General features: G+C 55.5%; 1 protein-coding gene across 2 annotated transcripts; it reads right to left on the bottom strand.

Annotated features, from left to right (window-relative positions):
* Positions 1 to 2,131: 2,131 nt before the first annotated feature.
* ITGA5 (integrin subunit alpha 5) lies at positions 2,132 to 22,656 on the bottom strand. 2 transcript variants are annotated; one of them, XM_010964485.3, is made up of 30 exons: positions 22,151 to 22,654; positions 15,734 to 15,864; positions 14,406 to 14,518; positions 14,170 to 14,290; positions 13,924 to 13,985; positions 13,786 to 13,831; positions 13,403 to 13,528; positions 13,129 to 13,173; positions 12,942 to 12,985; positions 11,145 to 11,201; positions 10,945 to 10,997; positions 10,448 to 10,656; positions 10,018 to 10,209; positions 9,753 to 9,798; positions 9,495 to 9,596; positions 9,245 to 9,300; positions 8,960 to 9,114; positions 8,537 to 8,674; positions 8,340 to 8,407; positions 7,808 to 7,958; positions 7,631 to 7,723; positions 7,407 to 7,486; positions 7,194 to 7,274; positions 6,978 to 7,083; positions 6,455 to 6,607; positions 5,454 to 5,540; positions 5,231 to 5,344; positions 4,531 to 4,632; positions 3,863 to 3,985; positions 2,132 to 3,230 (listed from the first exon to the last, which is right to left on the bottom strand). In XM_010964485.3, the coding sequence occupies exons 1-30, from the start codon at positions 22,525 to 22,527 to the stop codon at positions 3,147 to 3,149; spliced, it is 3,315 nt and encodes a 1,104-aa protein (XP_010962787.3). In that variant the 5' UTR covers positions 22,528 to 22,654; the 3' UTR covers positions 2,132 to 3,146. The 2 variants fall into 2 exon arrangements, with proteins under 2 accessions (XP_010962787.3, XP_074230814.1); XM_074374713.1 differs by lacking the exons at positions 2,132 to 3,230; positions 3,863 to 3,985 and adding an exon at positions 4,101 to 4,408 and having other exon boundaries at positions 22,151 to 22,656.
* Between the last annotated feature and the right edge of the window lie 1,739 nt (positions 22,657 to 24,395).

Genomic DNA, 24,395 nt, shown 5'->3' with positions numbered 1-24,395 from the left:
CTTGCTCCAGATCTGACCTACCACCATGCTGTTTGACCCTAGAATCACAAAGCCTGCTTCTCCCAGACCTTGTTATCCATCCCCCACACATACACTCCTCCTTGCCTCTTCCCGTTCTTTCTTCTCCTGGGTGGACTCAGAGAACAAACTAGAGTCAGCATCAGGCGTGGCTGATCGGTGATTGAGACCCCTTTGCCCTCAGCTTTGTTCACCCCCCCCCACTGCCCCTGGGGACTTGGAGTTTGAGAGGTCTCAGAAGAGGGGCTGCTTAGCTCACCAAGGAGAGGCAGCTGGCTAGAGGGCGGGGTGACCTTGCAGGCAGCTGGAGCGGGGCAGGGTGCAGGGTGAATTCATTATTGATGAGCCCTGCACCCCTGGCTACTAATGAGCCCAGGCCGGCTGCTCTAATTGATGTCAAGAAACTTGAGACCCCCGATCAGCTTCCCGCCTGCCAGCTGCCTCTCCTGCGCCCCCTCCCCCTCCTGCGCCCCCAGCTGCTCTGTTCCCTTCTTGGGGCCTCCCTTCTGTCTCCACTGACACAGACATGGCTAGGACTCAGGCCTGACCCTGACCCTCTGGCCCTCTACCCTCATGTCCCTCTGCATCATTCAAGTCTCAAGATGGGAGGCAGACATGCTCTGGAGGGTCTGGGAGATTTGGAAGGGGAAACAGACCAGCGCCTGAGAATTACAGTTCAGGGACAGAGAGGCTGGTGCTAGGTTACATCTGCAGCATTTCTGAGCCCAAGGAATTCCTACCTTGTATTGTGCATCCTCAGGGGAGACCTTGTCACTCTCTGAGACTCAGAGGTAGAGGCACTACACAGACACACCCATGAGAACAGCCCAATACTTACAGCCCACTTCCCCTCCTCATTTCCTCCTCACAATAGTGTAAGACATCTCAGATTTGGCCCTTGGGGTTTGGCTGATGCCACTCCCACCCCTCCCCTTAAAGGGGGAGAGTATGGGATTTCCTTCCTGGAGAATTCCCAGTGCCCTGATGTGCCACAGCTGTCATCCTGGGGAATACTGGGTGGCTCTTTGCCTCATCAGGACTCCCCCTCCCAATCGGTCCCTCTGCATTCATGGATTCTGGGAAGAAGTTCCTGCGGTATGGAAATATCAGAAGTCACAGATTGGAGCATGGAGCAGGCTTGGTGTCCCAGGAGAGGTATTTTGAGATCATGCAGGCACTGCTAGGTGGGAGCCTAAGTTAATAAGAATAGCCCTGGTGATGGAGGAAGAGTGAGGACCCTCCCTTCCCCAAATTCCTACGAAATTGTGGCTGTGCTGCCCTCTGGTGGCTCAATTCTGGTCTAGCAGGACATGGACATCTTTGCCTCTTAAAATTTCATTAGAATTTCAGCACCCCTCTTCGTTCTCTTGCTGGACATTAGGACAGACCTCAAGGAGACAGAGGACCCTGAGGGGTTCCCTCATTCTGACTTCTCCCAAAGACCCAAACCCTATGCCATGTTGTTTAAGAACGAGGGCTTTCACAGTCTGGCGAAGCTGAATTTGACTCTGTGTGACCTTGAATAAATTACATAACCTCTCTGGACCTCAATTTCCCCTCGTGTAAATGTACCTACTCCACAGGATGATGGATAAAAATTAAATGAGATAATGTGTGTAAATTATTTAACACCCCGTCTACCCACCAGTATACAGTAGGTAATTAAAACAAAACAAAAACCTAACCAGCTTTCTTCTGATTTAGTTCTGTGGCCTTTTCTCTCAACCCATTTCATTGCTCTGGTTTAGGGAAGCCCAGGTGAGTCTTCTGGACCATCTTCCCCCACCTTTAGCTTGGTCCCCTGCCCCTCTGCATTCTTCACTAATCTTCCAACACAAAGAGAAGGGATTCCTCTCTCTTCTTTTGGAGCCGTTTGGGACCAGACCTGGTGGGGCTGGGTGATGGGCAGAGGATTCAAGCCCTCTCTCACCCCTTCCATCATCTCTTTCACTTAAGAAAAGGGAACCACAAAACTAGCTCCACAGTTCCTGGGGGTCACACTCCTGGTTCCCCATGGAAAGAAGCTGTAAGAAACAGGCACTTCCTACCCACCCAGTGGTCTGGTTCCAGGATGGGTCTGGAAAGAGTGGGGTAGGACAGATTCCAGCTCTGGTCAGTGGGGGCACTGGGCTGGGTTTATTGCACTTGCAACAGAGTTTAAATAAGTCCTGGGTATCTGGAGCCGAGGTGGAGGGAGAGTTGGTCAGGGAGCGGAGGGGCAGCGTCAGTGCAGCTGGCGGGCAGAACCCAGATCCTGCAGGCCCAGGACAGCGGGCTCCCCCTTTCTCCGGGGACTGGGGAGGGGCCTGCATCTGGCCAGGGTTAAGTTTCCAGATCTGGTGCCATCACGGCCCCTTCAGGGTCCCGGGCAGTTCCTGACTTCTCCTGAGTCAGAGGTGGAGTGGGCCTCCAGGCCCAGGTCTGGAGCAGGCTCAAATGTATTCCTGGATCTGCCTCGTTAGGTTACCAATGTCTGAGTCTGGGTCCCAGATCAACCCCAGGCCCCAGGTTCGATCTGGCCCCATTAGAGTTCTGATTCCCCTTGGGGTTGGTTCCAGGCCAGCGTCGATCCTGGTGTGGGATATCTGTCCTGAGCTGGGCCTGGGGCACCATCCACGGTTAGTGTTCCTCGTTGGCCACCAGGGTGCAGGCTGTCCAGAGCTGCCATGTCTTGCTCCCCAGGTTCCAGGTTCTTAGCTGGGGACTTCCTGTGGCTCTCTGGCAAGGCTGAGGACAGATCTCTGCAGGCTGGAGCTGGACAGGGAGTCCCGGTGGCACGTCTGGGCCAGAGAACTGGGATTGGACTCCCTAGTTCTGGTTCCAAGTTGCTTTCAGGAAACTCCAAAACGCAAAGGCTGCCGGGAGGCTGGGGCCTCTGTCCCTGGATCTGAGGCCCCCCATCCATGAGGAGGGCATGTGTAAACAAGGGTCCTTCACAGTGCGTGGGGGGAGGGGAGCCCCAGCTCCTCACCTCCCGGCTCTGGCCCTTCAAGTATGTCTCTGGGCTGGGGAGAGGAGCTTCTCCCCGGCCCTCAGCACCTTCAGGAAGCGCCCAGCCCCCTCCCGGTCAGTAGACTGAGGGTGGGGGGATTGGGCCTTCAGGATTGGGAGTCTGGGATCGGGAGGAGTCAGGCATCAGAGGTGGCTGGAGGCTTGAGCTGAGCTTTTTCCATAGCGGTGCCGTATGGGAGGGAGCGTTTGAAGAATCCGAGCTAATGAGGGGAAAAAAAGGAAGAGTTGAGATATTCTGGTTCCCATTTCTCCCCAGAATGGATTCCAAGAGGGAGTGAAGAGGACTAGTGCTTCCAATCTCCCCATCCGGGAAAACTGACCCACATTCCGGCTGTTAAGACTATTTCTCCAAGAAGTCCAGTGGGCCAGGAGGGCTAAGGGTGAGGGTGCTTTGGTGCCATAAAAATGCCCCCAGTTAAACCAGGGATGGCAAATTGGTTTGAACTCAAGTTTGAAGCCTCATTGCCTCATAGTGGCTGCCTCTTGAGAAGTCTGAGGTGACTTCTCGGGTATGATCAATTAGTGATGGCTGCCATGGGTTTCTGCAGGAAGTGACAGCACAAATGCTACATATTGGCCGCCTGTGAGTAACATTGACTTTTAAAGTACTGGCAGACTTATCAGCTTGAGTCAGGAGAACTCTTTCTAAGTTAGGGGCTGTAGAATGAAGGAAAAGATCCTGGAGGCGGTGTCAAGATGGGATGTGTGTGGCTGGGGAGAGGGGGGGCGTGTGGCCAGAGAACTGGTCTGGAGGCAGATGCTGGAGACTGTGCTGGGTCAAGGGCAGGACTTGATGGGAGGGTGGCCAAGTCATGGGCAGGATGCGGCTGACCTTGTAGAGGATATAGATGAGCAGACCGAGGAGCAGGAGGCCAACGAGGACCGCGAGGATGATGACCCACAGCGGGGCGCCGTGGCTGCCTTCGGCCTTCATCCACTGCACAGCCGTGGCCACCTGGGGAGCAAGTCAGGAGACATCACTGAAAAGCCATTAGTTCTTCTCCCCCTCCACTCGGCTCCCACTTGCCATTGGACCGAGACCCACCTCTCCCCTCCCATCTTGGGCTAACAGAATTCTGAACTTCAAAATTCAAATTCCTAAAGTGGGCATGATCGTCTCTCACTTTTGGGCCTTCACGCCGGCTAACTCCCTCTCCTCAGAGAACATCCATCTCCTCACTGGTTAGCCTGGTGGTTCCTACTTATTCTTCAGGTCTCAGTTTAAACATCACTTCTTCCAGGAGGCCTTTCCCGACTCTGCAAGCCTGTGTTCAGTTGTCCCTATGATGTGTTTCCACAAACATCCTGCCACTTGGCACACGTCTCACTCCCCTGTCCATCTTGCTTATCATCGCATTCCTGTGACCTAGCACAGTGCCTGGCACACAGTAGAGGCTCAATAAATATTTGTTACCATAATCAGGCCAGCCCCTACTCACGCCCCAGTCCTAGCACCAGGCCTGGCACTCTGTCTTCCTCGGCCCAGGCCCCTGAACTCACCTGAAGCTCCTTTCGGGGAAGCTGTCGAGGCAGGATCCGGTAGGGCATCTTCAGGGCTTCGTACACAGCTTCACATTGCAGGCTAAATGGCTGGTGTTCGCGCTGCGGGTGGGGGAAAGGTGTTCAGGGCAGCGCCTCTTGGCACCTAGAGGACGCAGGGCTCCCCATGGTCTGGCTCCAGTTATGGTCTTTCCCTATTTTGGACGCATTCTCTCCTGAATCCCTCTCTATGTTCCTTACATGAGATAATAAATTTATAACTGAATAGTTATAACTGAATAATGTATAATTAGGTAACAGCAATACAAAAAATTTTTTGAATCATTAATGTGGGTTAAGCACCCAGGAAAATGCCTGGCCTATAGTGTGCGCTCAATAATGACTGCTTTTTACTGTTCCTCCATCTGCTTGCCTCTTCAAGGTGGATTCATCTTCCTTTTCTGTTTTCCCACACTTCTTCGCCAGCACGTCTCCCTCCAGCCCTCCCTCCTCTGAATGGGCAGGAGGGGAAGCGGTCAGCCCCAGTTTGGCCACTAGGGGGCGCCAAGGACACAGCCTTGTCTAAACAAGGGTGAGGGAGGGGAGCTGGGCTGCCTGGGTCCCAGTCACCAAAGCGGGTGGCTAGGGCAGTGGGGAAAGGGAGGGTCAGTCCAGGCAGGCCCACAGGCCGGGGGTCAGGGCTGAGGTGAGGCTCCCTTACCTGCAGGAAGGTCTTGGTCCAGACACGGAAATGCAGTTGCAGACTTCGGCTCTCTTGCCGGTGGAGTGGCCCCAGCTCGCAGCGCAGCTTGAAACACTCAGCCTCTGGGCATTTCTGGGAAGAAAGCAGAGGCTGGAACCATAGTCCTGCCCTTCTGATGGCTCTGAGGCCCCAGGAAGGTACTCAACGCTTAGGCCCTGACCTTGGTCCCAGGACGACTTACCAGGATCTGAGGCCCTGAGGAGGCAGGGCTTCGGCCTGGAGCATCCCGTCTTTGCAGCCGGTGGTGCTGGGAGCCCTCAGGATCCAACTGGAAGAGGAAACAATCGTTAGCTGCCTCTCCCACCTCATTACAGCATCTCAGTCAGCCTGCACCAGGGGTCCAGAGCAGCCTTGACTTGGTCTTCCATCCATCCAACTGACCACCTCCTATGTCAAGGCATCAAGTTCAGTGCTGAAACACGGAAGCGAGTAAGACTTGGTCCTTGCAGTTTACAGGGAGGAGATGTGTCAGTAAGTAATTAGGGCTCCGTCCCTGCCTTGGGGCCTTTACACTGGCTGTTCCCTCTGCTTGAAGTGCTCTTCCCTGAGTCTTCACAAACAGGTTCATCCTTCTCTTTCAGGCCTCAGTTCACCTGTTCCCTCCTCAAGAGGTTTCTCCCTGATAACTCAACTTAAACAGGCTTGGTGCCACCCTACCCCAGCAGGTTAGCACTGTGCTTTCAACACATCTTAATATCTGTTCCTCTCTCTCCCTCTCTTTTTAATTTTTATTGTCTATTACCCTCCACTAAAATGTCAGCTCCGTCAGAGTGGGGACCTTGTGAGTTTGGTTCAGTGTGCTATTTCCCAAGCCTGTAACATCTGTAGCATCATTTGGTGCAGGCACTCATTTAATTTAAATGTTGTTTATGAATAAACAAACTTTCGAACAGGCATTGGGCCCAGGGGAGTGGGTCTGAAGGCCTTCCAGAGGAGGTGGCACCGAGCTGGGACTTAGGAGTATGCCCAGGCCAGAAGTAAGGGGAGGATATTTCAGGTAGAAAGACAGAAGTACAGTCTTTTCCTCCCACAGCCTCAAGGTGTCTGTGGGTCCCCCGACCCCCTTCCAGTGGCCTAAGTCCTAGCTCTACTCCAGGCCCTTCCTTATTGGCTCTTCCAGGCCCCCAGCGATCTTCCCCAACCACCCTCGGCCTTGGTCCCCCCACCCCCAGGCCACCTCACCTCCAGGCCCTGTGGGTTGGGGGGGTGACTGGTGGTGCAGTTGCTGAGTCCTGTGACCTTGGTAATGTAGAGGAGCTGCTGACCTTCCAGAGCCTGGGGACAGCTGAGCTCCAGCACACCCCGGCTAATGGAGCTGGGGCCCAGGTTGATGAGCTGAGGAGACGAGAGCACAATCATCACGGGAAGGGAGGGAGCAATTCTGCCCTACTGAGACCTGAGTCCTGAGGGACCCCTCTTCCCTGTTGCGAGTCTCCTTTCTCAGGAGTGAGGAAGAAATCAACGGGCAGAGACAGACTCTTCTCCAGGCAATAGTCCTGGAGGTGGCTCCATCCTTCCCTGCTAAGTTATTCAACTGGCCAGGGTTTACCTCTCCCTCCACCCTCCCCCTCTCTTCCTTTCAGTCCCTGTCCCAGCCATCTGTCACTCATACCAGCTCCTCCTTCCCTGTCATTCATCTGGCCACGCCCCCCACTCGCGGTCACCCTCCTAGGATCTGGCCCTTCCTGCCTCTATTGCTCCTCACCTCATAGACGTGGTGGACAGCAGGGCCCACGTCCCCCTCCTCCTGTGGTTGGTCTCGGGGATGCCAATCGTTCACCGGGAATAGCACTGCCTCAGGTTTGGAGACACTAAAGAGGAAGGTGGTTTAGAGAACAGTGGAAGGGACTCCATTCCATATCATCTTTTCCTAGAAGTCTGCCTCCCCTCCCGGAGAGGCCCATTTTGCCCGGGCACTGACCCGTTCAGGGAGACCTGGGCCTGAGCCTCCACCGAGAGCCGGAAGGAAACCACTTCGCTTTGAGAGTTGTTGAGGTTCTTGCTGTGGGATGGAGGAGAGACAGAGGAGGTGCTGGAGCCAAGCCAGGAAGAATTCCACCTGCCTCAGGCCCCGCCCCGGCCCCGCCCTCCTCAGCCCCGCCTCCAACTCAGCCTGGCCCCACCCACTCCCTACCTGAGGATCTGAAAGTCAAACTGGATGGTCTCCTTCGTGTCCCTGAGGTGAGGGACGGTGAACCGAAGGCCTCCCCAGAGCTGTGGGACACGGAGGGAGGATGAGGGGGCTGTTAGATTGGGTTTTTGCTTCAGCCTAGTGGCAGCCCTCCCTGCCGATCCCACAGCTCTGCTCTGAATGAGCTCGTTACTGTCCTCTCGGGGCCTCTCCCGTCCCGGACTCACACTGGCTCCGGCCTTCATGGGGTTGCCCAGGTCACACACCAGCAGGCGGCTCTGGTTCACAGCAAAGTAGTCACAGCTCAGGCTGGAGAAGTTCTGGAGGTGGGGTGGGCTCAGGTAAGGTTTTGGTGTCCCTCTGGCAGTGTCACCTGCCCAGCCCCGCCGGGAGTCCCCTCTCACCCCTGGGTGTCTGACGAGTCCCGAGTACTCAGCTTCCGGAGGGGCCGTGACTCGAAGCTCCGCCTCATAGGCTCCACCCTCACCCACGTTCTGGGCGTGAAAAGTGAGGTTCAGAGAGTTCTTGTCGCCCAGGTACACGTGGTTCTGCTCCCTGGTGGGGACACACAGGGTCAGGGACAGTGAGGAATTAACGCCCAAGCCAGGACAGTGGGCTATATCCGTAATAATATACTAATTAATTATCAGGCACCGTTTATGGAGTCCCGCCTCTATGGCAGGCAGTAGGTTAGACGTTTTGTGTAGATTATTTCATGTGATCCCTCTACAAAGCCAGAGAAATAGGTGCTATTAGCCCCACTATACAGATGAAGCAGCTGAAGCTCAGAGAAGTTGAGTAATTTCCCAAGGTCACACTGCCAGCTAATATGTCCCTGTTCTACTTTTTTGTGAGCCAAGTGCTTCCAAGCTCCACGTGTCCTGCTACAGGACCTTGGCATCTGAACTTCCCAACATGACGTCAGCCTTCACTTACCCGAACACCTCCAGCTGTAGGTCTGGCACACAGATATTGTCTTCTCCACAGTCCAGCAAGATCTGAGCCTGGGGAGCAGGGAGCCTTGAGAGGGGGAGTTTCGACCCCCTCCTGATGGTTGACTCCCTTCTCCAGAGCCCTGCCCCCGGGGGTCCCGGCCCCTCTCCTCCCAGCCCGTCTCCCCACCCTGTCCTCACCTTGTCCTCTATGCGGTTTTTGCTCTGGTAATGGAGGACTGGCCGGAGGCCATGGCTGTCCACAGGGGCTTGGGGGTCCAGGGAGAAGTTGAGGGCGATGTGAATTGGGGAGAGTTTGTCTCGGAACTCTGACTCGTTCTGGGGCCAGAGGAGAGGGTTCACAGAGTCAGGGGACACTGGGGACCTGGGGGCCCTGCTTCTCATCCTCTCACATCTCTGTTCACTCGGGGCTCTCAAGAATTCAGGTGTCCAAACCTGATCATGTTCATTGTTTCAGAGGCAGCCTGGTTCCCAGCTCCTCCGACAGAAGGGCCCCCTTCGCCAGCCCCCCAAAGTCCCAAGCCCTTCATGGGAATCTTCCAATATCTTTCCCTCCAGAAGGGGCCCCCAGATCTACGTGGCCACCTTCCCAGTCATCCATACCCTGAGGTAGATCTTCATCTCTCTGCAGTCTTCCCGGGCCCCATTCTGAATGAGCAGGGTCTGGGTCAGGGTCGCCTGTCTGGAGGCCAGGAACAGCGCCCGTCGCACTCCTCCCTTCTGCTTCTGCCAGTCCAACTGGAGCTCCACCGTGAAGCCTGCAGCCGGGCACGCATGTTAAGGAGAACCTTTCTCACCTTCCTAATTGATCCAGAGAAGAGGTGCCCAGGTCCCCACCCCTCCATCTCCTGTCCCAAGTGCCTGAGAGGTTCAGGCTGTCTCCCTCACCGATGGAGTTGGGAACATGTTTTCCAGAAGCATTGAGGCAGAAGCTGAGGTTGATGCTGGAGGAAGACCGAAGGGAAAGCTGATGTATCCAATGGAAACAGGCATCCTCCCCTCTCCCTACCTCCCAGACAGACCCAGACTAGGACAGCCCCCTTGGTCCCCTTCCACAGACCTGCTCTCCCTCCCCACCCCTGGGCAGAGATGAGGTACTGCAGACTCCATCCCTGCCATCTCCTGGACCCCCGCTCACCAAGCCACAGGGTTTCCCTCCAAGCTGCAGCTGCGCTCCTCTGGGTTGAACATGGCGGGAAAGATGGTGAGGGAGGCACTGGCAGACACGATGGGGCGACCCCTGCCAAGAGTCGACATGGGGTCAAAGAACTAAGACTCCTGGGGAACCTGGGCACAGGAAGCTGATGCCCGAGCCCCAGGATCCCAGTTTCAGCCCTATTGAGAAATCCCTCAGTTCCCCACTTCTCCCAGGCTGCCCCCCTGCCCGAGTTCATACCTGTACACCACAGCCTTGTCCACACCAAAGGACCCCACAATTAGATCTGCAAGAAGCCAGGAAACTATCCTTTACAGCAAGCCCCAAATCAGGATCCTTCCCTCCCAACCCCTTCTAGTTTCACTGCTCAAGGAGGCCCAAGAGACAGGACAGCGCCATCTAGTGGCACCATCCTGGAACTGCACCCGGGAGCTTAGGAAAGTGCATTGGAGGGGCTGGGGGTCTGTGACCACGGAGTTCTAAAGAGGCTTCAGGCACAACTCACCAGGGTATCCGTTGCCATCCAGGTCGCGGCCTCCTCGAAGGGCAGAGCCAAAGAAGTCCGGCGTGTGGCCGGCTGCCCACAGGGGCAGCAGAACCTGGGAAGGCTTAGAGACCAGGCCCCCAGGCCCCCCAGGGAATACAAACACCACTCCCTGCCGGTTCTCCCCACCAAAGGCAGCGCCAATGGCTACATCTGCAAGACACACGACACACACCAGTCAGCAGGCCAGGAGTCCAAACCTCTACCACCAGACCCCAGGACCCTATTTTCCCCATCTGTCATTTCTAGTATTCTAATCTCTTCAAGCCCCAAGACTTGACTGGGACGTCACTGGGGGTCTGGGTATTTTATCTGACAGCGATCTCTCCCCACATCCCTTCTGACTCAGGCCCCTGACTCCTCCTCACCAGCTGGAGCCCACAGTGCTCACCGTTATAGCCATCCTGGTCCAGGTCCCCCAGCGGGGTCAGGGAGCTGCCGAACCGACCAAACTCATCATGGCCAGTGAGGGTAAGGGTGGGTGTGGGCTCCATGCCGGCGGGGCCCTGCAGGTAGAGGTAGACTCTGCCCACCTCCTGTGGCCGCCCGTCTGCCGTCCGCTCCATGAGCAGGGGCGCCCCTACCAGCAAGTCATCCAGCCTGGGGGTGCGGGAAAAACCAGGCATCCTGAGACCATGCCTCACCCCATTCCGTCCTCGATCCCAGTGCCAGGAAATCCCAGGCATCCCGGATCCTGGGCTCCCTCCCACCCAAGTGAGAGACCCAAGGTCTTCTGGTCTCTAGCTCTCAGCTCTCTCCTTGCCCCTGAGCAGAGGGGATGCAGGCACAAGGAGGAGAATCCAGGTTTGCATTTTCCTGTCCTCCCCACAACCCTTCCCTCCTAGAGGTGAAGAGGGCACTGTGTGGTTCCCTTCCCCCACTACTCACCCGTCCCCATTGGTGTCTGTGGCAGCCACCGCGTAGCCAAAGTAGGAGGCCATCTGGGTTGGGGGACAAAGAAGCAGCACTGGGTCAGAACTAGGCAGAGACTCCAGGGGGCCTGAGAACTTGGGCTGAGCTTACTAGCTCAGGGCCAGGACTTGGCTGACAGAGTGCCAAGCTCGGCTGCACGTGGGGGTTGTCCTCACCTGTTCCCCTGAGAAGTTGTAGAGGGACCGGATGTCTGAGCCATTAAGGATGGTGACCTGGGGATGAGGACATACATCCATTGGTCCCAGATTACCAGACTAGCCCATGGATGGAAGACAAATGGGTACAGGATACCCAGGGGCAGGCAATCCTTGGAGACCCACTTGTCCCCTAATTCCCTCCTTTGCTTTGCCTCGCATTCCCTTCTCTACACTGGGCACCTCCATCCCAGGGCAACTTCACCACTTTACCGCATGTCACTTATCACATACTGACAGACTTCACACTTATCTCGCTGTTGTCCATGTCTACCCACTTGAATGTCAGATTGATGGGGGCAGGAGCTTGTTTTTGTTTTTGGCTTTCTCCCCAGAGCCTAAAGTAGTGCTTGGTGAGCAGCAGACCCTCAATAGTTATTAGCTGAATGATTGAGGCCTCACCTCTCAAGTCCTCCCAAACCACACACACTCGTGTCACCATGTCCCCTCTTAGTGACTGGCCCTACCAGTCCCCTGAGTCTCTTGACTCTTCACTCTCCTCCCCACTCTAGCTGCAGTTCCTCAGGTGTGAGCCCTCTCCCAGGACTGCTGGAGGGCCCCCTGCCCCCGCCCCCTGCCTTCGGCGCCCTTCCCCCTCTGCAGCAGGACAGATCGCCCCAGAGCCCATCTTGAAGGGGCACCTCTGGCTTGGAAACCCATGCTGGTTCCCTGCAGCCACTGCCCTGTCTCAACTTCTTGGCTGGTCCTCCGAGGTCCTGGAGAATCTGGCCCCAGCCTATCTGGTTTTGCCCAAATTTGCCTTATTCTCCTTGTCCTCAGTCAGCCCGTGAGTCTGTTAAATTGGCCTAAATTTCCCCCCTTTCCTTCCATGCTCCTGTCTAGGATGCCCTCTCTCCTCATCTCCACTGACACCTCAGAGAAACTCTGCTGATCCATCGCTGCCCTGGAAGGGCGGTTATTCCTTCTCCTACACTGCTCATCATCTTTACCACTTTCCTGAAACACATCATAGTGCAGAAAGAATGCTGACTTTGGAATAAGACAGATCTGGTTTTAAATCTCTAACCAGCCACCTACTAACTGGGTGATCTTAAACAACTTCTTTGGTCCCTTAGAGCCTCAGCTTTCTCCTGTATAAAATGTGGATGGTAATAGCTACCCTGATAAGCTTGTTGTGAAGAATAGAAATCACAAGTGGAAAAAAAAAAAAGAAATCATGAGTGGACAGTGCCTGACGCACTGAGGGGCTCGTGAACAGAATGCACCTTAGATTCCAATTGTGCGTGTGTCTTATCTTTCGTCCTTGATTAGAAGCACCTTATGAGATGGGGTGTGATGTCTCATTCATTTGCTTATCCCTCCCTTGCCTTAATAAATGTTGGTAATTGAATGGGCTACTATGGCACTCTTATCTATATCCTTTTAAAAGCACTTGCTGGGGTCTAATAATAACAGCTACCAGTTGCACCCTGCCTAACAGTTCACCAAGTACTTTCATATGCATTATCTCACATCATCCTTACAAGAGCCTTGTGAGGTCAGAACTATTATTATCTCATTATGTAGAGAAGAATGAGGCTCAGAGAGGTTAAGCAGACCCAAGGTTTTTATGGAATGAAGTGGGGGTAGGAAAAAACAACAGCTTGATTCATCCAGAGTAAGTGCCAGAACCTGAACACAGGCCTGACCCAGGAGCCCATGTTCTGATCCACTTTTTCAACCCTCCCAAGCTGCCATGCACGGTCTTTGTGATTAGCCAGGGGAGGGGAGGAGAGGGAGGGTCAGGCTGGGTCTTACATAACCATAGGTGAGGTTCCCTTTGGGCACACCAGCAACGAAGTCTGCAAAGGGAAGATAAAGTTGTAGGCTGAGGGCAGGGAAAGGGGAGACAGACAAAAACGGTAGGTGTCTCAGTTCCTGTGGCCTCAGGTCCCGGGTCTCCATCCACCCCCCTCCCTGGACCCCAGCCTGGGGACAAACTCACCTTCCATGTCATCACCACTGAATTCACCCACAGCCACAGAGTATCCTGGGGGACAGGGTTGGGGGGTATTGGTGTTCTTGCTTCGGGGACCCTCTGCCCTGGTCTCCTCCAATCCCTTCCCCACCCATACTGGGCCTTCATAGTCAGCCCCAATGTGACACATATGGCAGGGGGCTGGGGAGGCCTGAGGGGGAGAAGGGAGGTGAAGGGGTGAGCGAGGACAGGAGCATGGGAGGTTCTCCACCTGCAGCTCCCTCCACATTTGCTCGCTCACCAAGGTAGCTGTCATCGTAGACGGAACTGGCCTGGCGTGTCTGCAGCTGCCCCTGAACCAGGTTGATCAGGTACTCGGGGTAGTAGGATTCTGCAATCTGCTCCTGGGTGGCGGACAGGATCTGGCCTGGGGAAGGGATGAGGAGGGGATGGCTGGAGGCAGAGGGGGCAGGGAGGAGGGCCCTGGAGACTGGCTGGGTAGGATTTCAGAAGCCTGGTTCAAGAAGGTGAAGCTTGTGGAGGGTGATGGGAGAGGATGGGTAAGCCTCAGGAAAGGGAGAGAGTTGGGACAGGGGCAGAGGAGGGAAGGATGATGATCTTGAGCTGGGAGAGGGATGGGAGGCCGTGTGCCGGGGATGAAGGGGTTGCAGAGGGAGGACTTACCTTGCCAGAAATAGCTCCCCGGTCCACCCAGGACCACACGTCCAGTCTGTGGAGGGGGAAGAAGGGATGTCCACATCTGATCCAGATTCCCTTGTATCCACCACCCACCACGGCTTTCCTCCCAGATCACCCTCTCACCTTGGTGAACTCCGCACTGAAGCCCCCTTGGCAGTAGCCCTGTCCCGCTGCCCAGCTGAAATCTGCAAGGGGAGAAGGTGGTGGGAAGGTGCTCCACACAGAGGGGTCGTGCAGGGAAGAAACAGAGAGCTTGGGGAAGGAGTTGGGGAGGAGAACAGAGAAAGGACTTCCCTGGACCGGACAGTCCGCATCCAGGCTAATGGGGGGTGGGGGGCTGTGGGGATCCCATGTCCCCTCTGGCCCTACCTGAGCGGCAGGGTGCATACTCCAGAATTCGGGTGAAGTTGCCTGTGGAGAGGTAGCAGGTGCCCACGGGATCGTTCAGGGGCTCCTTCTCAGTGCGCCAGCTGTAGAGGGGTGCACAGGCCTGGGACGGCCCAGGAGGAGGGGGCTTCAGGTTTAGTCCAACAGGGCCTCTCCTCTCTCCCTCCCTGCTGTATCCAACCTGGCCCACCCTGCCACTGAGCCTGCTGGGCCCTCACCAAAATGGAGGAGCCGTGGGCTCGCACCGTTGCTCCAAACCACTGCAAGGACTTGTACTCCACGGGCTCCTCTCCCTCTGGGCTGGACAGCGAGGACTCCAGGATTCGAGAGCCTTGGAGAAGTGAGAAAGGGGAGGCATGCCAGCCTCGGGCAGCTGAGCCTTAGAGCAGCCCCCCACCCCCGGCCTCATGTGCACATGTTTGAGCTCACACACACTCACACAGAACCTGGGGTTTCCTAGAGTTGCTTTGCCCTGGTTCACTTGCCTCCCCGCCCAGCTGGGACCAGGATGCATGTGGTGAAGTGGGAAAGAACGGCTATTTCCCAGCAGGGTGAGCCTCTGGCTGCACTTCTCTGTCTGTACCTGGGCCTGGCTCTCTAGCAGCATCTGTTCAACGTCCTTGACCTTGACCTTCCTCACACCTCTGGATCTCTGCCCCCTAAGTCTCTGTCTCTCTCTCTCTCTCTGTGCATCTGTCTGGCTGTCTCTCTCCTTCCACACCCTCTCTGTCCTCTGTGGTATACGACAGCCTTTTCTATTCCTCTGTCTTTCAAGTTTTTTAAAAATTAGTCCTTTTCATGCTCTTACACCGTCTCTCCCCGCACTGTCGCCATCTTGGATGCGCTCCTCTTTTGTCCCCTCACCCCAGCCTCTCTCTGGAGCCAAACTGCTCAAGTTCATGTCTGTGCTCCACCATTTACTAGCTGCGTGATGTTGTCTGTTTCCTCACCGATAAAATGGGGTAATAATATCTCACGCCGTCGTTGAAAGGATTAAAAAGTGCATTAATAGATGTAAAGTGCCTAGCACACAGGAAGTGCTCTTGAAGTGTTAGCTGTCATTATTGTTTACCTCTCGGTCTGCCTGGATCCCTCCCATCCATCTTTGCGTCTAGCCCAGACCTTAAACCCCTTGAGGGTGGTGGCTTAATCATGTTTCAATCCCCGGCAGCACCAGCACAGTGCCTGGCGTGCATTATTACTTAGTCAGTACTTAAAAGAATCGAATAGTCTCTGTGACTCTCTCTGTCTTTGTCTGTGTTGCTGCTCTGGCCTCCCTGAGTTGCGGGTGATTCAAGGAAAATGCGAGCCACATGTTTCTGAATCATGCCCTCCCTCCTTGGGCTGGGCTAGACTGGGAACGTGGTGTGAGTGCCATGGGGAGCTGCTGCACCGCTACCCAGAGCTGGAGCCGGAGCCCCAAAGCACGTTGCTCTGGAACTGGTCAGGCTCCGCCCCTCATTCAGGCCCCGCCCCGCCCCGCCCCCAAGTTGCAGTCCCACCCTTAGTCCCTCCCTGAACCTCCCCGACGTACGAAGGCGGTTACCTTTGCCGTCGAATTCAATGGGGGTGCACTGTGCCGGGCTGGTGCCCCAGGGACAGAGGTAGACAGCACCACCCTGCAGCACCCCCGGCTGGCTGGTGTTCGCCTTGGGCGCTCCCACCAGCACGCTGACCCTGTGGAGGGGAAAGGAGAGGCCGTTCAGGGTGGCCCCCAGCTCTTTTCCAGTCTCGCCAGGCAGGAAGGATCCCGGCTGGTCAGGGGCTGGCTAGGGGTGGGGTAGATGCCCCCTGGGTTGTATTTATATCTCAGAAGATGCCACAAATGCCAGAGTCACAGGCTGGAGTCAGGCGGTCCCCATGTGCCGCTGTCACTAACACAACCCCTCCTCTCCTCCCCTGACTCTCTCCTCTACTACCTTCCCCTGTTATTTGGAGGAGGAACCAGAGTCATTTCTGGGAAGGGGCGGGGGCCAGAGGGCCTGGACCCCAGCTCCTCCATCTCCCTATGGACCTGCCAAGACTGCACAGCCCCCGAAACCCCAGGGTCCTCTTATCTAGCTTGTACCCTCTCCTCCCAAGCCAAAGCCCTTCTCTGGGCAAGACCCAGGCGTCCGGCTGCCTGGCTGCCCAGCCCTGCAGCGTGTAGGAGGAAAATGTGAGTCTTGGAAATCAGGCGCAGAAGTGGAGAGAGGAGCTGGAGGATGGTGAAAACAGAATGTTCCCCTGGGCCTGGGCCTGCCTTGACCCTGGGATCTGGTGGGACCTCCCCATCCAGGCTGGATGTCTGTCTCAGCCTCTGAATCCTTTTCCCAAACACCATCCCTAGGATTCTGAATTCAGATCCTGCCCTACTGGGGTCTTAGTTCTGGACACAGTGAAAATACAGAGATGGAGAAGGTTGCCTTTGCTGAGGGTCCTATGTAATGGGGTGGTCATAGCCAAGGTCCTGGGCAATCTTCCTGCCTCTGACTTTGTCTCCATCGTTCCTGGGTCCCTTGCTGACGAGGCCTCTGCACAGCTGTCAGCCCTCTGGTCTTTCTCTTCCAGAGTCTCCCATGAGGACTGCATCTGGCAGCTGGGGCAACTGGAGCAGTGTCCCTGCCAGCCTTGACCTCAGCTCTCCTCCCATATCTGCCTCTGGCACTGCTTCTCAGTCTGTCCCTCTGCCCCTAGACTGCTTGCTCTCTTGGCTCCTGTTTTAGGGGCCCCCTCTCTCTTGATCTCAGTTTTTGGGCTTCTCCCTCTCTGTTGGTTTCTGGCCCCTTTCAGCTTTCAGCATTCCCTGTACCCACCCCCACTACGCCCCGATACTTGGATCCTTTAATCAGCCTTTCTTACCAGGAGTGCCTAAGTCAGGGATTATGGTAGAGGTCACAGAAGCAGCGGTAGGTGTGATGGGGAACAGGAGGGGAGGCAAAACGGTTGACAACAGATGCATTGAGTGGGAGAGGGGTGAGAGGGGCGGGGTCCAATAGGAATGGAGACAGCAGAGGGAACAGCCCCAAGGGACTGAAGCAGGCAGTGAGGGTGGCCCAGTAGGGCCAGGGGATGAGGATGGAGGGAGAAGACAGGTTCCAGAGGAATGGGATGGAGGGGGGAACCCCCCCAGTGAGAGTTCCTGGAGTGATGGGGGGTGGGGTGCCAGCTTCGTTCCCTGGGGACAGGAAATGTTTACTGCTTGTGGCTTCCTGTCTGTTTCCAACCTCTCACTTCTCCGTTTGTCTCCCACCCGCCTGCTGGGCCCCACCCCTCTCACTCAGGCAGTACATTCAGTTGGGGGGTGGACGCCTATTATTTGGAGGCACAGTGACCTGGCTGGCTGCCAGGCATAGTAGGTGAGGTTGGTGGTGGGGAAAGGTTGCATCACCTCGGGGCTGGGGGAGGAGAGAGGGGTGCAACCCTCTGGTAGCAGGCGCAGCCCCAGAACACAGCTGTGGTACAGGAGTTCTGAGTTGGGCACTAGCTCAATGTGGACTTGGACAGTACCCCGTCCCTCTTCCTCTGGGTGAAGAGGTTGAAGAAGTTATCTCGAAGTCTCCAGGAGCTCCGATACTCTTCCAGGAGAGCACAGGGCAGCGGCCAAGGGACCCTGCTCCCATCCCCAATTTTCCCACCACTCCCTGCTCTTGGGGAGGAGCTGAGCTTGAGGGCTCCTGGGATGGCCTGAGGAAGAAGATTGGCATTTGCCAGGGTTGGAAGGTAAGAGAGAGACCTCACAAGGCTCATAAACTCCACAAACCGATGGGCCAGGTATCTGCTGCAGCTGTGTGAAGGTTTGGGAGACCTGGCACGCAGGCAAGGGACACAGACCCAGGCCTAGACCCCCTCAGTACCCGTGGCTTATACCTAAGGGTTCAGTGGCCCTTCCTTCCCAGATCCCTCAAGTCATTCCGATACATAGTGCCCTCCCCCACGTACCAAGTGAGGTGCTGGTGTCAGGGATGGCGTGTCACATAGCTTATCTTTATTCTCCCCCTCCTAGTGACTGCTTCCTAAATCCTGCAGCAGTTGGGCCCTACTAGGGGTCCAAGAAGGTAACAATGGGGGGTCCTTGCGCTATTTTCAATATTTCAGAAAGCCTAACGGAAATCATGCATTTACCCGATAAGGCAGCCCAGGCTAATTAAAACCTCAAATGTATTTGCTTTGGGCTGGAATTATATCAACTCATGTGGGGAAACTGGCTATCTTATCTTGGTCAGAAGCTCTGATTGGCAACTATAGATGTCTTCTTGTTCTAACTTCTAGTTGATTAAAAAAAAAAAAAACACAGGAAAAAGGAATTAATTATTCCTTCCTGAATGCAGTTTGGCAGATAAACTCTCCCAAAATATGGAGACCAAGGGAAGAAATAATTGCCACCATTTATTTTGAAGCCTCAGAACCCTGACAGTCTATAGAGTTCGTTCTTGGAGACCCAGGCTGCCACAGCTGGAAGGCACCGTGGAGAGCAGCCACCAGACATCGAGTAAGGGGAGGCCAGTATGGCCCTGACACTCCTCCCCATCGTCTTTTATTTGTTTGTTTGTTTGTTCATTTAATTTATTGGTGGAGGGAGATAATTAGGTGTATTTATTTATTTATTCTTGGAGGAGGTACTGGGGATTGAACCCAGAACCTTGTGCATGCCCAGTATGCGCTCTGCCACTTGAGCTATATCCTCCCCCCTTCCCCATCTTCTTTTCAAGCAACCTCTTTTCTCTATTTTATACAGAATGCCCTGGTAAGATATCATTTGCATTTGAAATAAGTACACAAATAAAGGAAATAAAGAAAAAACTTTAATTAAGAGAACTGCTGACCAAGCCCCATGTCCTCATTATACAGATGGGAAAATTGAGTCCCAGAGAAGTTAACTAACATGTACAGGGTCACTCAGAATCCTTCCCAACAAATGAGCTAGAAGCTAGGAATCTTGCTACCTAGGCCAGTGTCCTGGCCTACCCTGTTGCCAATCTGTCCCCTCCTCTTCTCCCCACTATCTCCCCAGCCAGGCTTCTGATTAACCAAGTTCCTGTTCAATACATGGTTACTGTTTGACTGTGGTCCTGACAAGGTCGGGGTGGAGAGCAGCAAGTGGACCGGGCCAATTCCTGCAGGTCCCACTGCAGCCCTGACGGGGCTGAGGAGACAGCAGGTTCTGGGTCTCCCAGTGTATTCTCAAGGGAAGTGCCTGGCTGGCTGGAAAGGGACAGTTGCCTCCACTGTGGCAGTTCCAGAAGGCACTAGGGAGCTGGGTTAAGGATACCGCACGGTTCAAGCTCGTGTCTTGGGCCAAGTCACTTCCCCTCTCCAAGACTTGGATTCTCTACCCATAAAATGATGGGTTGCCCTTGAATGGTCCATAAACAAACTTCCAGTTCTAAACGTCTATGATTCCTGAAGCTTCAGTTTATATATACGTATGTATGTGTGTGTATATATATATATACACACACAATCACAAGGATTTTTGTAATGATCCAACAGAAAAATTGATATGAAAGCACTAAGGAATGTGAGGAATTATTATTACTGTCACTTCTATAAGCAAATATTAAAAGCAAGTAAGAAGACATGGGGGAAAACTTAGACAAAGAACTAGGTGGTGTCCAGGGAGGAGAGAACCAGAAACAGAAAACAGCTACCTCAGAAAAATTATGCCTCCTGTGTATTGTTCATCCAGTATGGACCAAGAACCGTTTATATGTATAGTGTCTCATTTAGTCCTCAGAACAGCTGCATAAGTTAGATGTTTGATTTTCACAAGGAGACCAGGCTCCAAGAACTTAAGCAACTCACCCCAGATCACACAAAGAACAAGTATGTGGTGGAGCCAGGATGCACACCCGGCTCTGCCCGATGAGAGGTGGTGAAGGGGGCCAAGAAGACTGAGGCTCTCCCTCTCCGGTGAGAGACCCAGGTGAGGCGCTATGTTTGTCGCCTGCAGGGAGGAGGGGGTTGAAGGCCCAGCTGTGGTGGGAGGGCGGTCACTGGGGAGGTGGAATGTTCTGAGTGAGTCCTGCTCTAAGAGTGCATTGTAAAGCGAAAATGAGAGGGGGAGGTGTGCAAGCTGGACACCTGGGTTCTCTTGGGAGGAGAGATGAGCAGAAGGGGAGGGGGAAGGGATGAGAATGCTGGGTCCTGTTTGAGAAAAGGGCTTTGGGGACTGCAGGATCAGGCTAGGGGCCAGACAGACACCTAGGGTATCGGAAGTGTGTGAAAGTCCAGATGTTTTAGAGGAGTATTTTAAAAGGGAGATGACACTCTTGTTAGGTGGGGGTGGAGGAAGAGGAAGGTTAAGAGCCAGATAACTGGATACCCTTATGTGGGGGAGGATCCCATCCCCTCCCTCCCTCTTCTCTGCTTCATTAGGGTTGTGGTAAGCAGTTTGAGGGGGCCTGGGGGAGGCCAGGCCTGGCAGAGGCTCTAGACCAGGGTGATGCAATGGGGTTTGGGCAAGAGGCCAGGGGGGTGGGTGGGGGTTGGGTGGGGACCTTGAATAGCCCAGAACCAACAGCTGGGGCCTAACCATCTTTCTTTTTTCACATCCCCAAGTCCTCCAGACAAAGGAGAAATTTGCCCCTGTTCCCTAATTGAATTACCTAGATTAACCCATTTTCTCCTCAAATTAAAGGAAATGAGTAGAGATCATTTAACTATATGATGTGTAAAAACAGCTCACCTCCGGCAGAGGTCCTAAAAACCTGGTTGCTGGGTGGTGGTGGGGAGCAGTGGCAAGCTCAGAGACCAGAGATGTAGAAGGAAGAGGATTCCTTCAGTTACCATGGAGGGTCAGCATCTGGCGTCTGGGAGTCCCTGTCCCAGTCGGGGAGCAGCTTCCTTCCCTTCTTACTCCCCTCACCGGCCACATTTAAACAAGCACCCTTGCTCTAAGGTTGCCTAGCTTCTTCCCCAAGCCTGCTGCCTCCCCATTTTCCTGGTACTCAGGGTCCAGTCTGCTGGTCACCCTGCTGAGCTGGGAGTGAGGATCCTCCTTTGAGACTTCCCCAATCTCTGATGTCGTGTATTCTGACGCTGTGGGGCCTTGCGAGCCCGCGTCTCCCCAGCTCCCTACCCCAGCCCCAGAAGTCCCAGTCTCAGTTCAGCGCCAGCCGACAAGCTACAGGAAATCAGCCTCTCTCTTCCTCCCAAGAGCTAGAGGAAGAGGGAAACCGCCCACCCCGCTTCACGCGCTTACACACACCCCTCCCGACACATCCGAGCACTCGCCCTTGGCTGAGCCAGACCCCAGCCCCAGCCCCAGCCCCCTCAGGACCAGCGTCCCGGGACTCTCCCAACTCCCCGTATCCCCTCATCGGAACAGAGATTAGGGGTGAAGGGCGGAGTGGGAGACCGAGGAAAAAGGGGTGGGAGACGCCGTCCCCTCCGGGTTTTTCCCAGTCTGAGTTGAGGGGGAGGGGAGGATGAGGCTGGCCCCCATTTAACCTCCAGACTCCCTCAGTCTCCGACTCCCCTCTTATTACACACACCTCACTCTACTTCGACCCGTTCTCTCCCCGCACAATGGCCCTCAGGGGTCCCAGGGTCTCCCACTGCTTCAAAAACCTCTTCCTGGCCTCCGCGCCCCCTCTCGGTCCCCATCCGCCTCCGGTCCCGGCAGCTCAAGGATCTCAACCAGAGACCCTCTGCTCTCCATTTACGCGCCCTCCTCTTCTTTGGCCCTGAGACCCCTGCCCAGGCTTCTCCAGCTTCTAGCTTCGTGTCCTCTCCCCACCCCACACGTTTCCCCGCTGATCGCTCTCAAACTCCTGGCCCCGCTCCACGCCGGCCACTGTCCCCTCCCTACTCCAGCACGGGCCCCCAACTCTAGCGTGGGCCCCCAACTCCAGCCCTAGTCCTTCCAAACTCCGCCTCCCAAACTCAAGCCTTGGTCCCCTCCAGACTCCAGCCGCGCCCCCAGTCTCCGGGCGCGCCTCTCCGCCCCCCGCCAACCCGCCGCCAACACTCCTCAACTTACCCGTCGGTCCCCGGCCGGTAAAACTCCACCGAGAAGCCGAAGAAGGAGCCCGGGGGCCCAGAGAGCACTGCCGGGGCCTCCGCGTCTAAGTTGAAGCCCCCAACCCTGGGCGGCGGCGGCAGCAGCAGCAGCAACAGCGGGGGCAGCAGCCGCAGCAGCGGGGGGCGGCGGCGAGGGCCCCAGCGCAGCTGCACCGCTTGGAGAGGGGACACTGGCGTCCGGCTCCCCATAGCGCCCGCTCTTCCCTGTCCTGGGGCCACCGACCCGGAGCCGCTTCCTAAACCTCCCAGAGGCGAATGACTCAACGCGGGGAGGAGTTTGCCAAACTCCCGGCTGAGCCCTCCCCCCGCCTGCCGGGGGGGCGGGCGGGGGGGCATTCCTGGGTCCCTGGAACGCTGAGCCCGCGCCCCCCACCCCGAAGGGGCGTGGGGGGGCCGCACCTTTCCACTTTCCTCTCCCCAGCCCCAGCTGGAGGCCGGTTGTCTGGACTGGGTCGGACTGGGCGGGTTTGGGCTCTTCCCCCTCCTTCCCTCCGCTTCCCCCTCCTTCCTCCCGCCTCCTTTCCAGATGTACAACGTAAACGCTCGGAAAAGGAGTCGGAAAAAAGGAGCAGAGAATTTCCTAATGAGGAAAGGAATCACCTCTGGAGGGCGGAGGGAGTCTGTATATGTGTGGGGGGTCTCCCTCACTAATTCAGGGAGGGGACTTTGGGGTCTAAATAGACAGGAGACTCCCCTGGCATCTGGCCAACTGGGATTCCCCCTTGCCTTCCGGGGCCACGGGGTGCCTGGGTTCCAGCCAGCTGGATTTGGGACTCAGGAGTTGAGGTACAGAGTGCTCCCAGTCAGTCTGATCTGATGGAGGAGCTACATTGGGCTCCTGGAGTTCCGCTCCCCGCCCTTCCCCCCACCCCAAACTACTAGAATTGAAAACTCAGAAGTTTGGGGGTCGGTCACTCACCAGAAGGATTCTGGTCAAAGCCTCCCCCTTCTTGGCTGTAGGATATGGAAACCTCTGTTGAGTCCCTTCCTAGAATCTGGCGTTGCCCAAGGGTCTGGTAGTGGTAGGGAGGGTCTCAGAGTCTTCTTGATCACACTGGACTAATTCCTACAACCTGGAGAATTGTAGCATGGAGTGGGGTGGTGGTGGTGTCTTGCAAAGGGGCCCAAACTTTAGCTTCTATGTCTTTTGGCTCTGGGAGCTGGAGCCCAGGACCCCATTCTCCCTACAGTCCCTGTGGATGGAGAGGAAGGGGCTGTAGCAAGAGAAGGCAGTGACCCCCTGCCCAACCCTTCCCCCAGCCCTGGCTCTGTGTGATGAGATCACCTTTCAGGATTCTAATCTTTATCTTAGTCTGGGGGAGGGGGACCGAGGGGCCTAGATTCTCTCCCAATCCCCTCTCCTTTCGGGCCTTCTTCCTGCCTTTTTCCTCCAGGACTCCTCGCCTTCCAGAATAATAATCCTCCAAATCAGATCCCTGCCCTTTCTCTTCTCCAGGCCCCTGCCCCATTCTGGCTGGGAGGACTCAGAATGAAAGTGCCCAGAATCAATGCATTTTCCTTGCCATGAGTCTCCTCTTCATGCTGCTACTCTACTTCCTGTCCCAAATCACCCAGCTGTTTTTTTAAAAGCCCCTCTCCCAAGCCAGATGCAGCCCAAGGCAGACGCCAGCTGCTCAGACTGTGGGGTGATGCTGGCTCCCATTCCACTTTCACATCTGCAGGTCCTGACCCTTCCTTAGGTTAGGAACCCAAGGACTCTCTGGGTCAGGATCTTAAGCACGGCATTGCCATGAATGTAACTGCTAGGAGAAAACTCCTCAAGCCAAGAGCTGAGACCCCTTCTGCGAGGAGAGAGGCTGATGCCTGACTGCTGTAGAACCGAGCAGAGCACATGGGTGTGAACCCAGCTCTCTCCTTTTCAGCCCAGGCACAGGCTTTTAGATTTTCCCAGGATTTGGGAGCTTGGGGAGGGGGTGGGGAGGGGTGCAGGGAGAGAGCTGTGTGACTCAGCTCCTCCCAGGAGCCTTGGTGAGGGACAGGGGACATCGCGTCCTGCCCCAGTCCTCCTCCTTACTCCACCCCCCCAGTCTTGGCCAACTCAAACAGGCCCCCTCCCTGTCCATTCCCTGCTCCTGTTTACACCGGGAGCCCCTTAGTCATTCTCTGGCTGGCTTTTCTCCTCTCCCCAATATCCCTCCTCTCTTGGCTCTCTCTGCCCTTATAAGTCCTCTCCCAGTGGCCCC

The sequence above is a fragment of the Camelus bactrianus genome, chromosome 12 (assembly GCF_048773025.1).
Source record: "Camelus bactrianus isolate YW-2024 breed Bactrian camel chromosome 12, ASM4877302v1, whole genome shotgun sequence".
Taxonomy (NCBI): Eukaryota; Metazoa; Chordata; class Mammalia; order Artiodactyla; family Camelidae; genus Camelus; species Camelus bactrianus.
This window is presented reverse-complemented; position numbering and strand designations above follow the sequence as displayed.

Bases quoted from the DNA above. Each gene is read 5' to 3' on its own strand.
- ITGA5 (XM_010964485.3), bottom strand. From the start codon at position 22,527: ATGCCCCCCCGCCCGCCCCCCCGGCAGGCGGGGGGAGGGCTCAGCCGG. The intron at 8,408-8,536 runs GTGAGGACAGGG...CCTGCTCCCCAG, and splicing joins AAAACCGCATAGAGGACAAG to GCTCAGATCTTGCTGGACTG. The intron at 7,275-7,406 runs GTAGGGAGTGGG...TCCATCCCACAG, and splicing joins TTTGACTTTCAGATCCTCAG to CAAGAACCTCAACAACTCTC.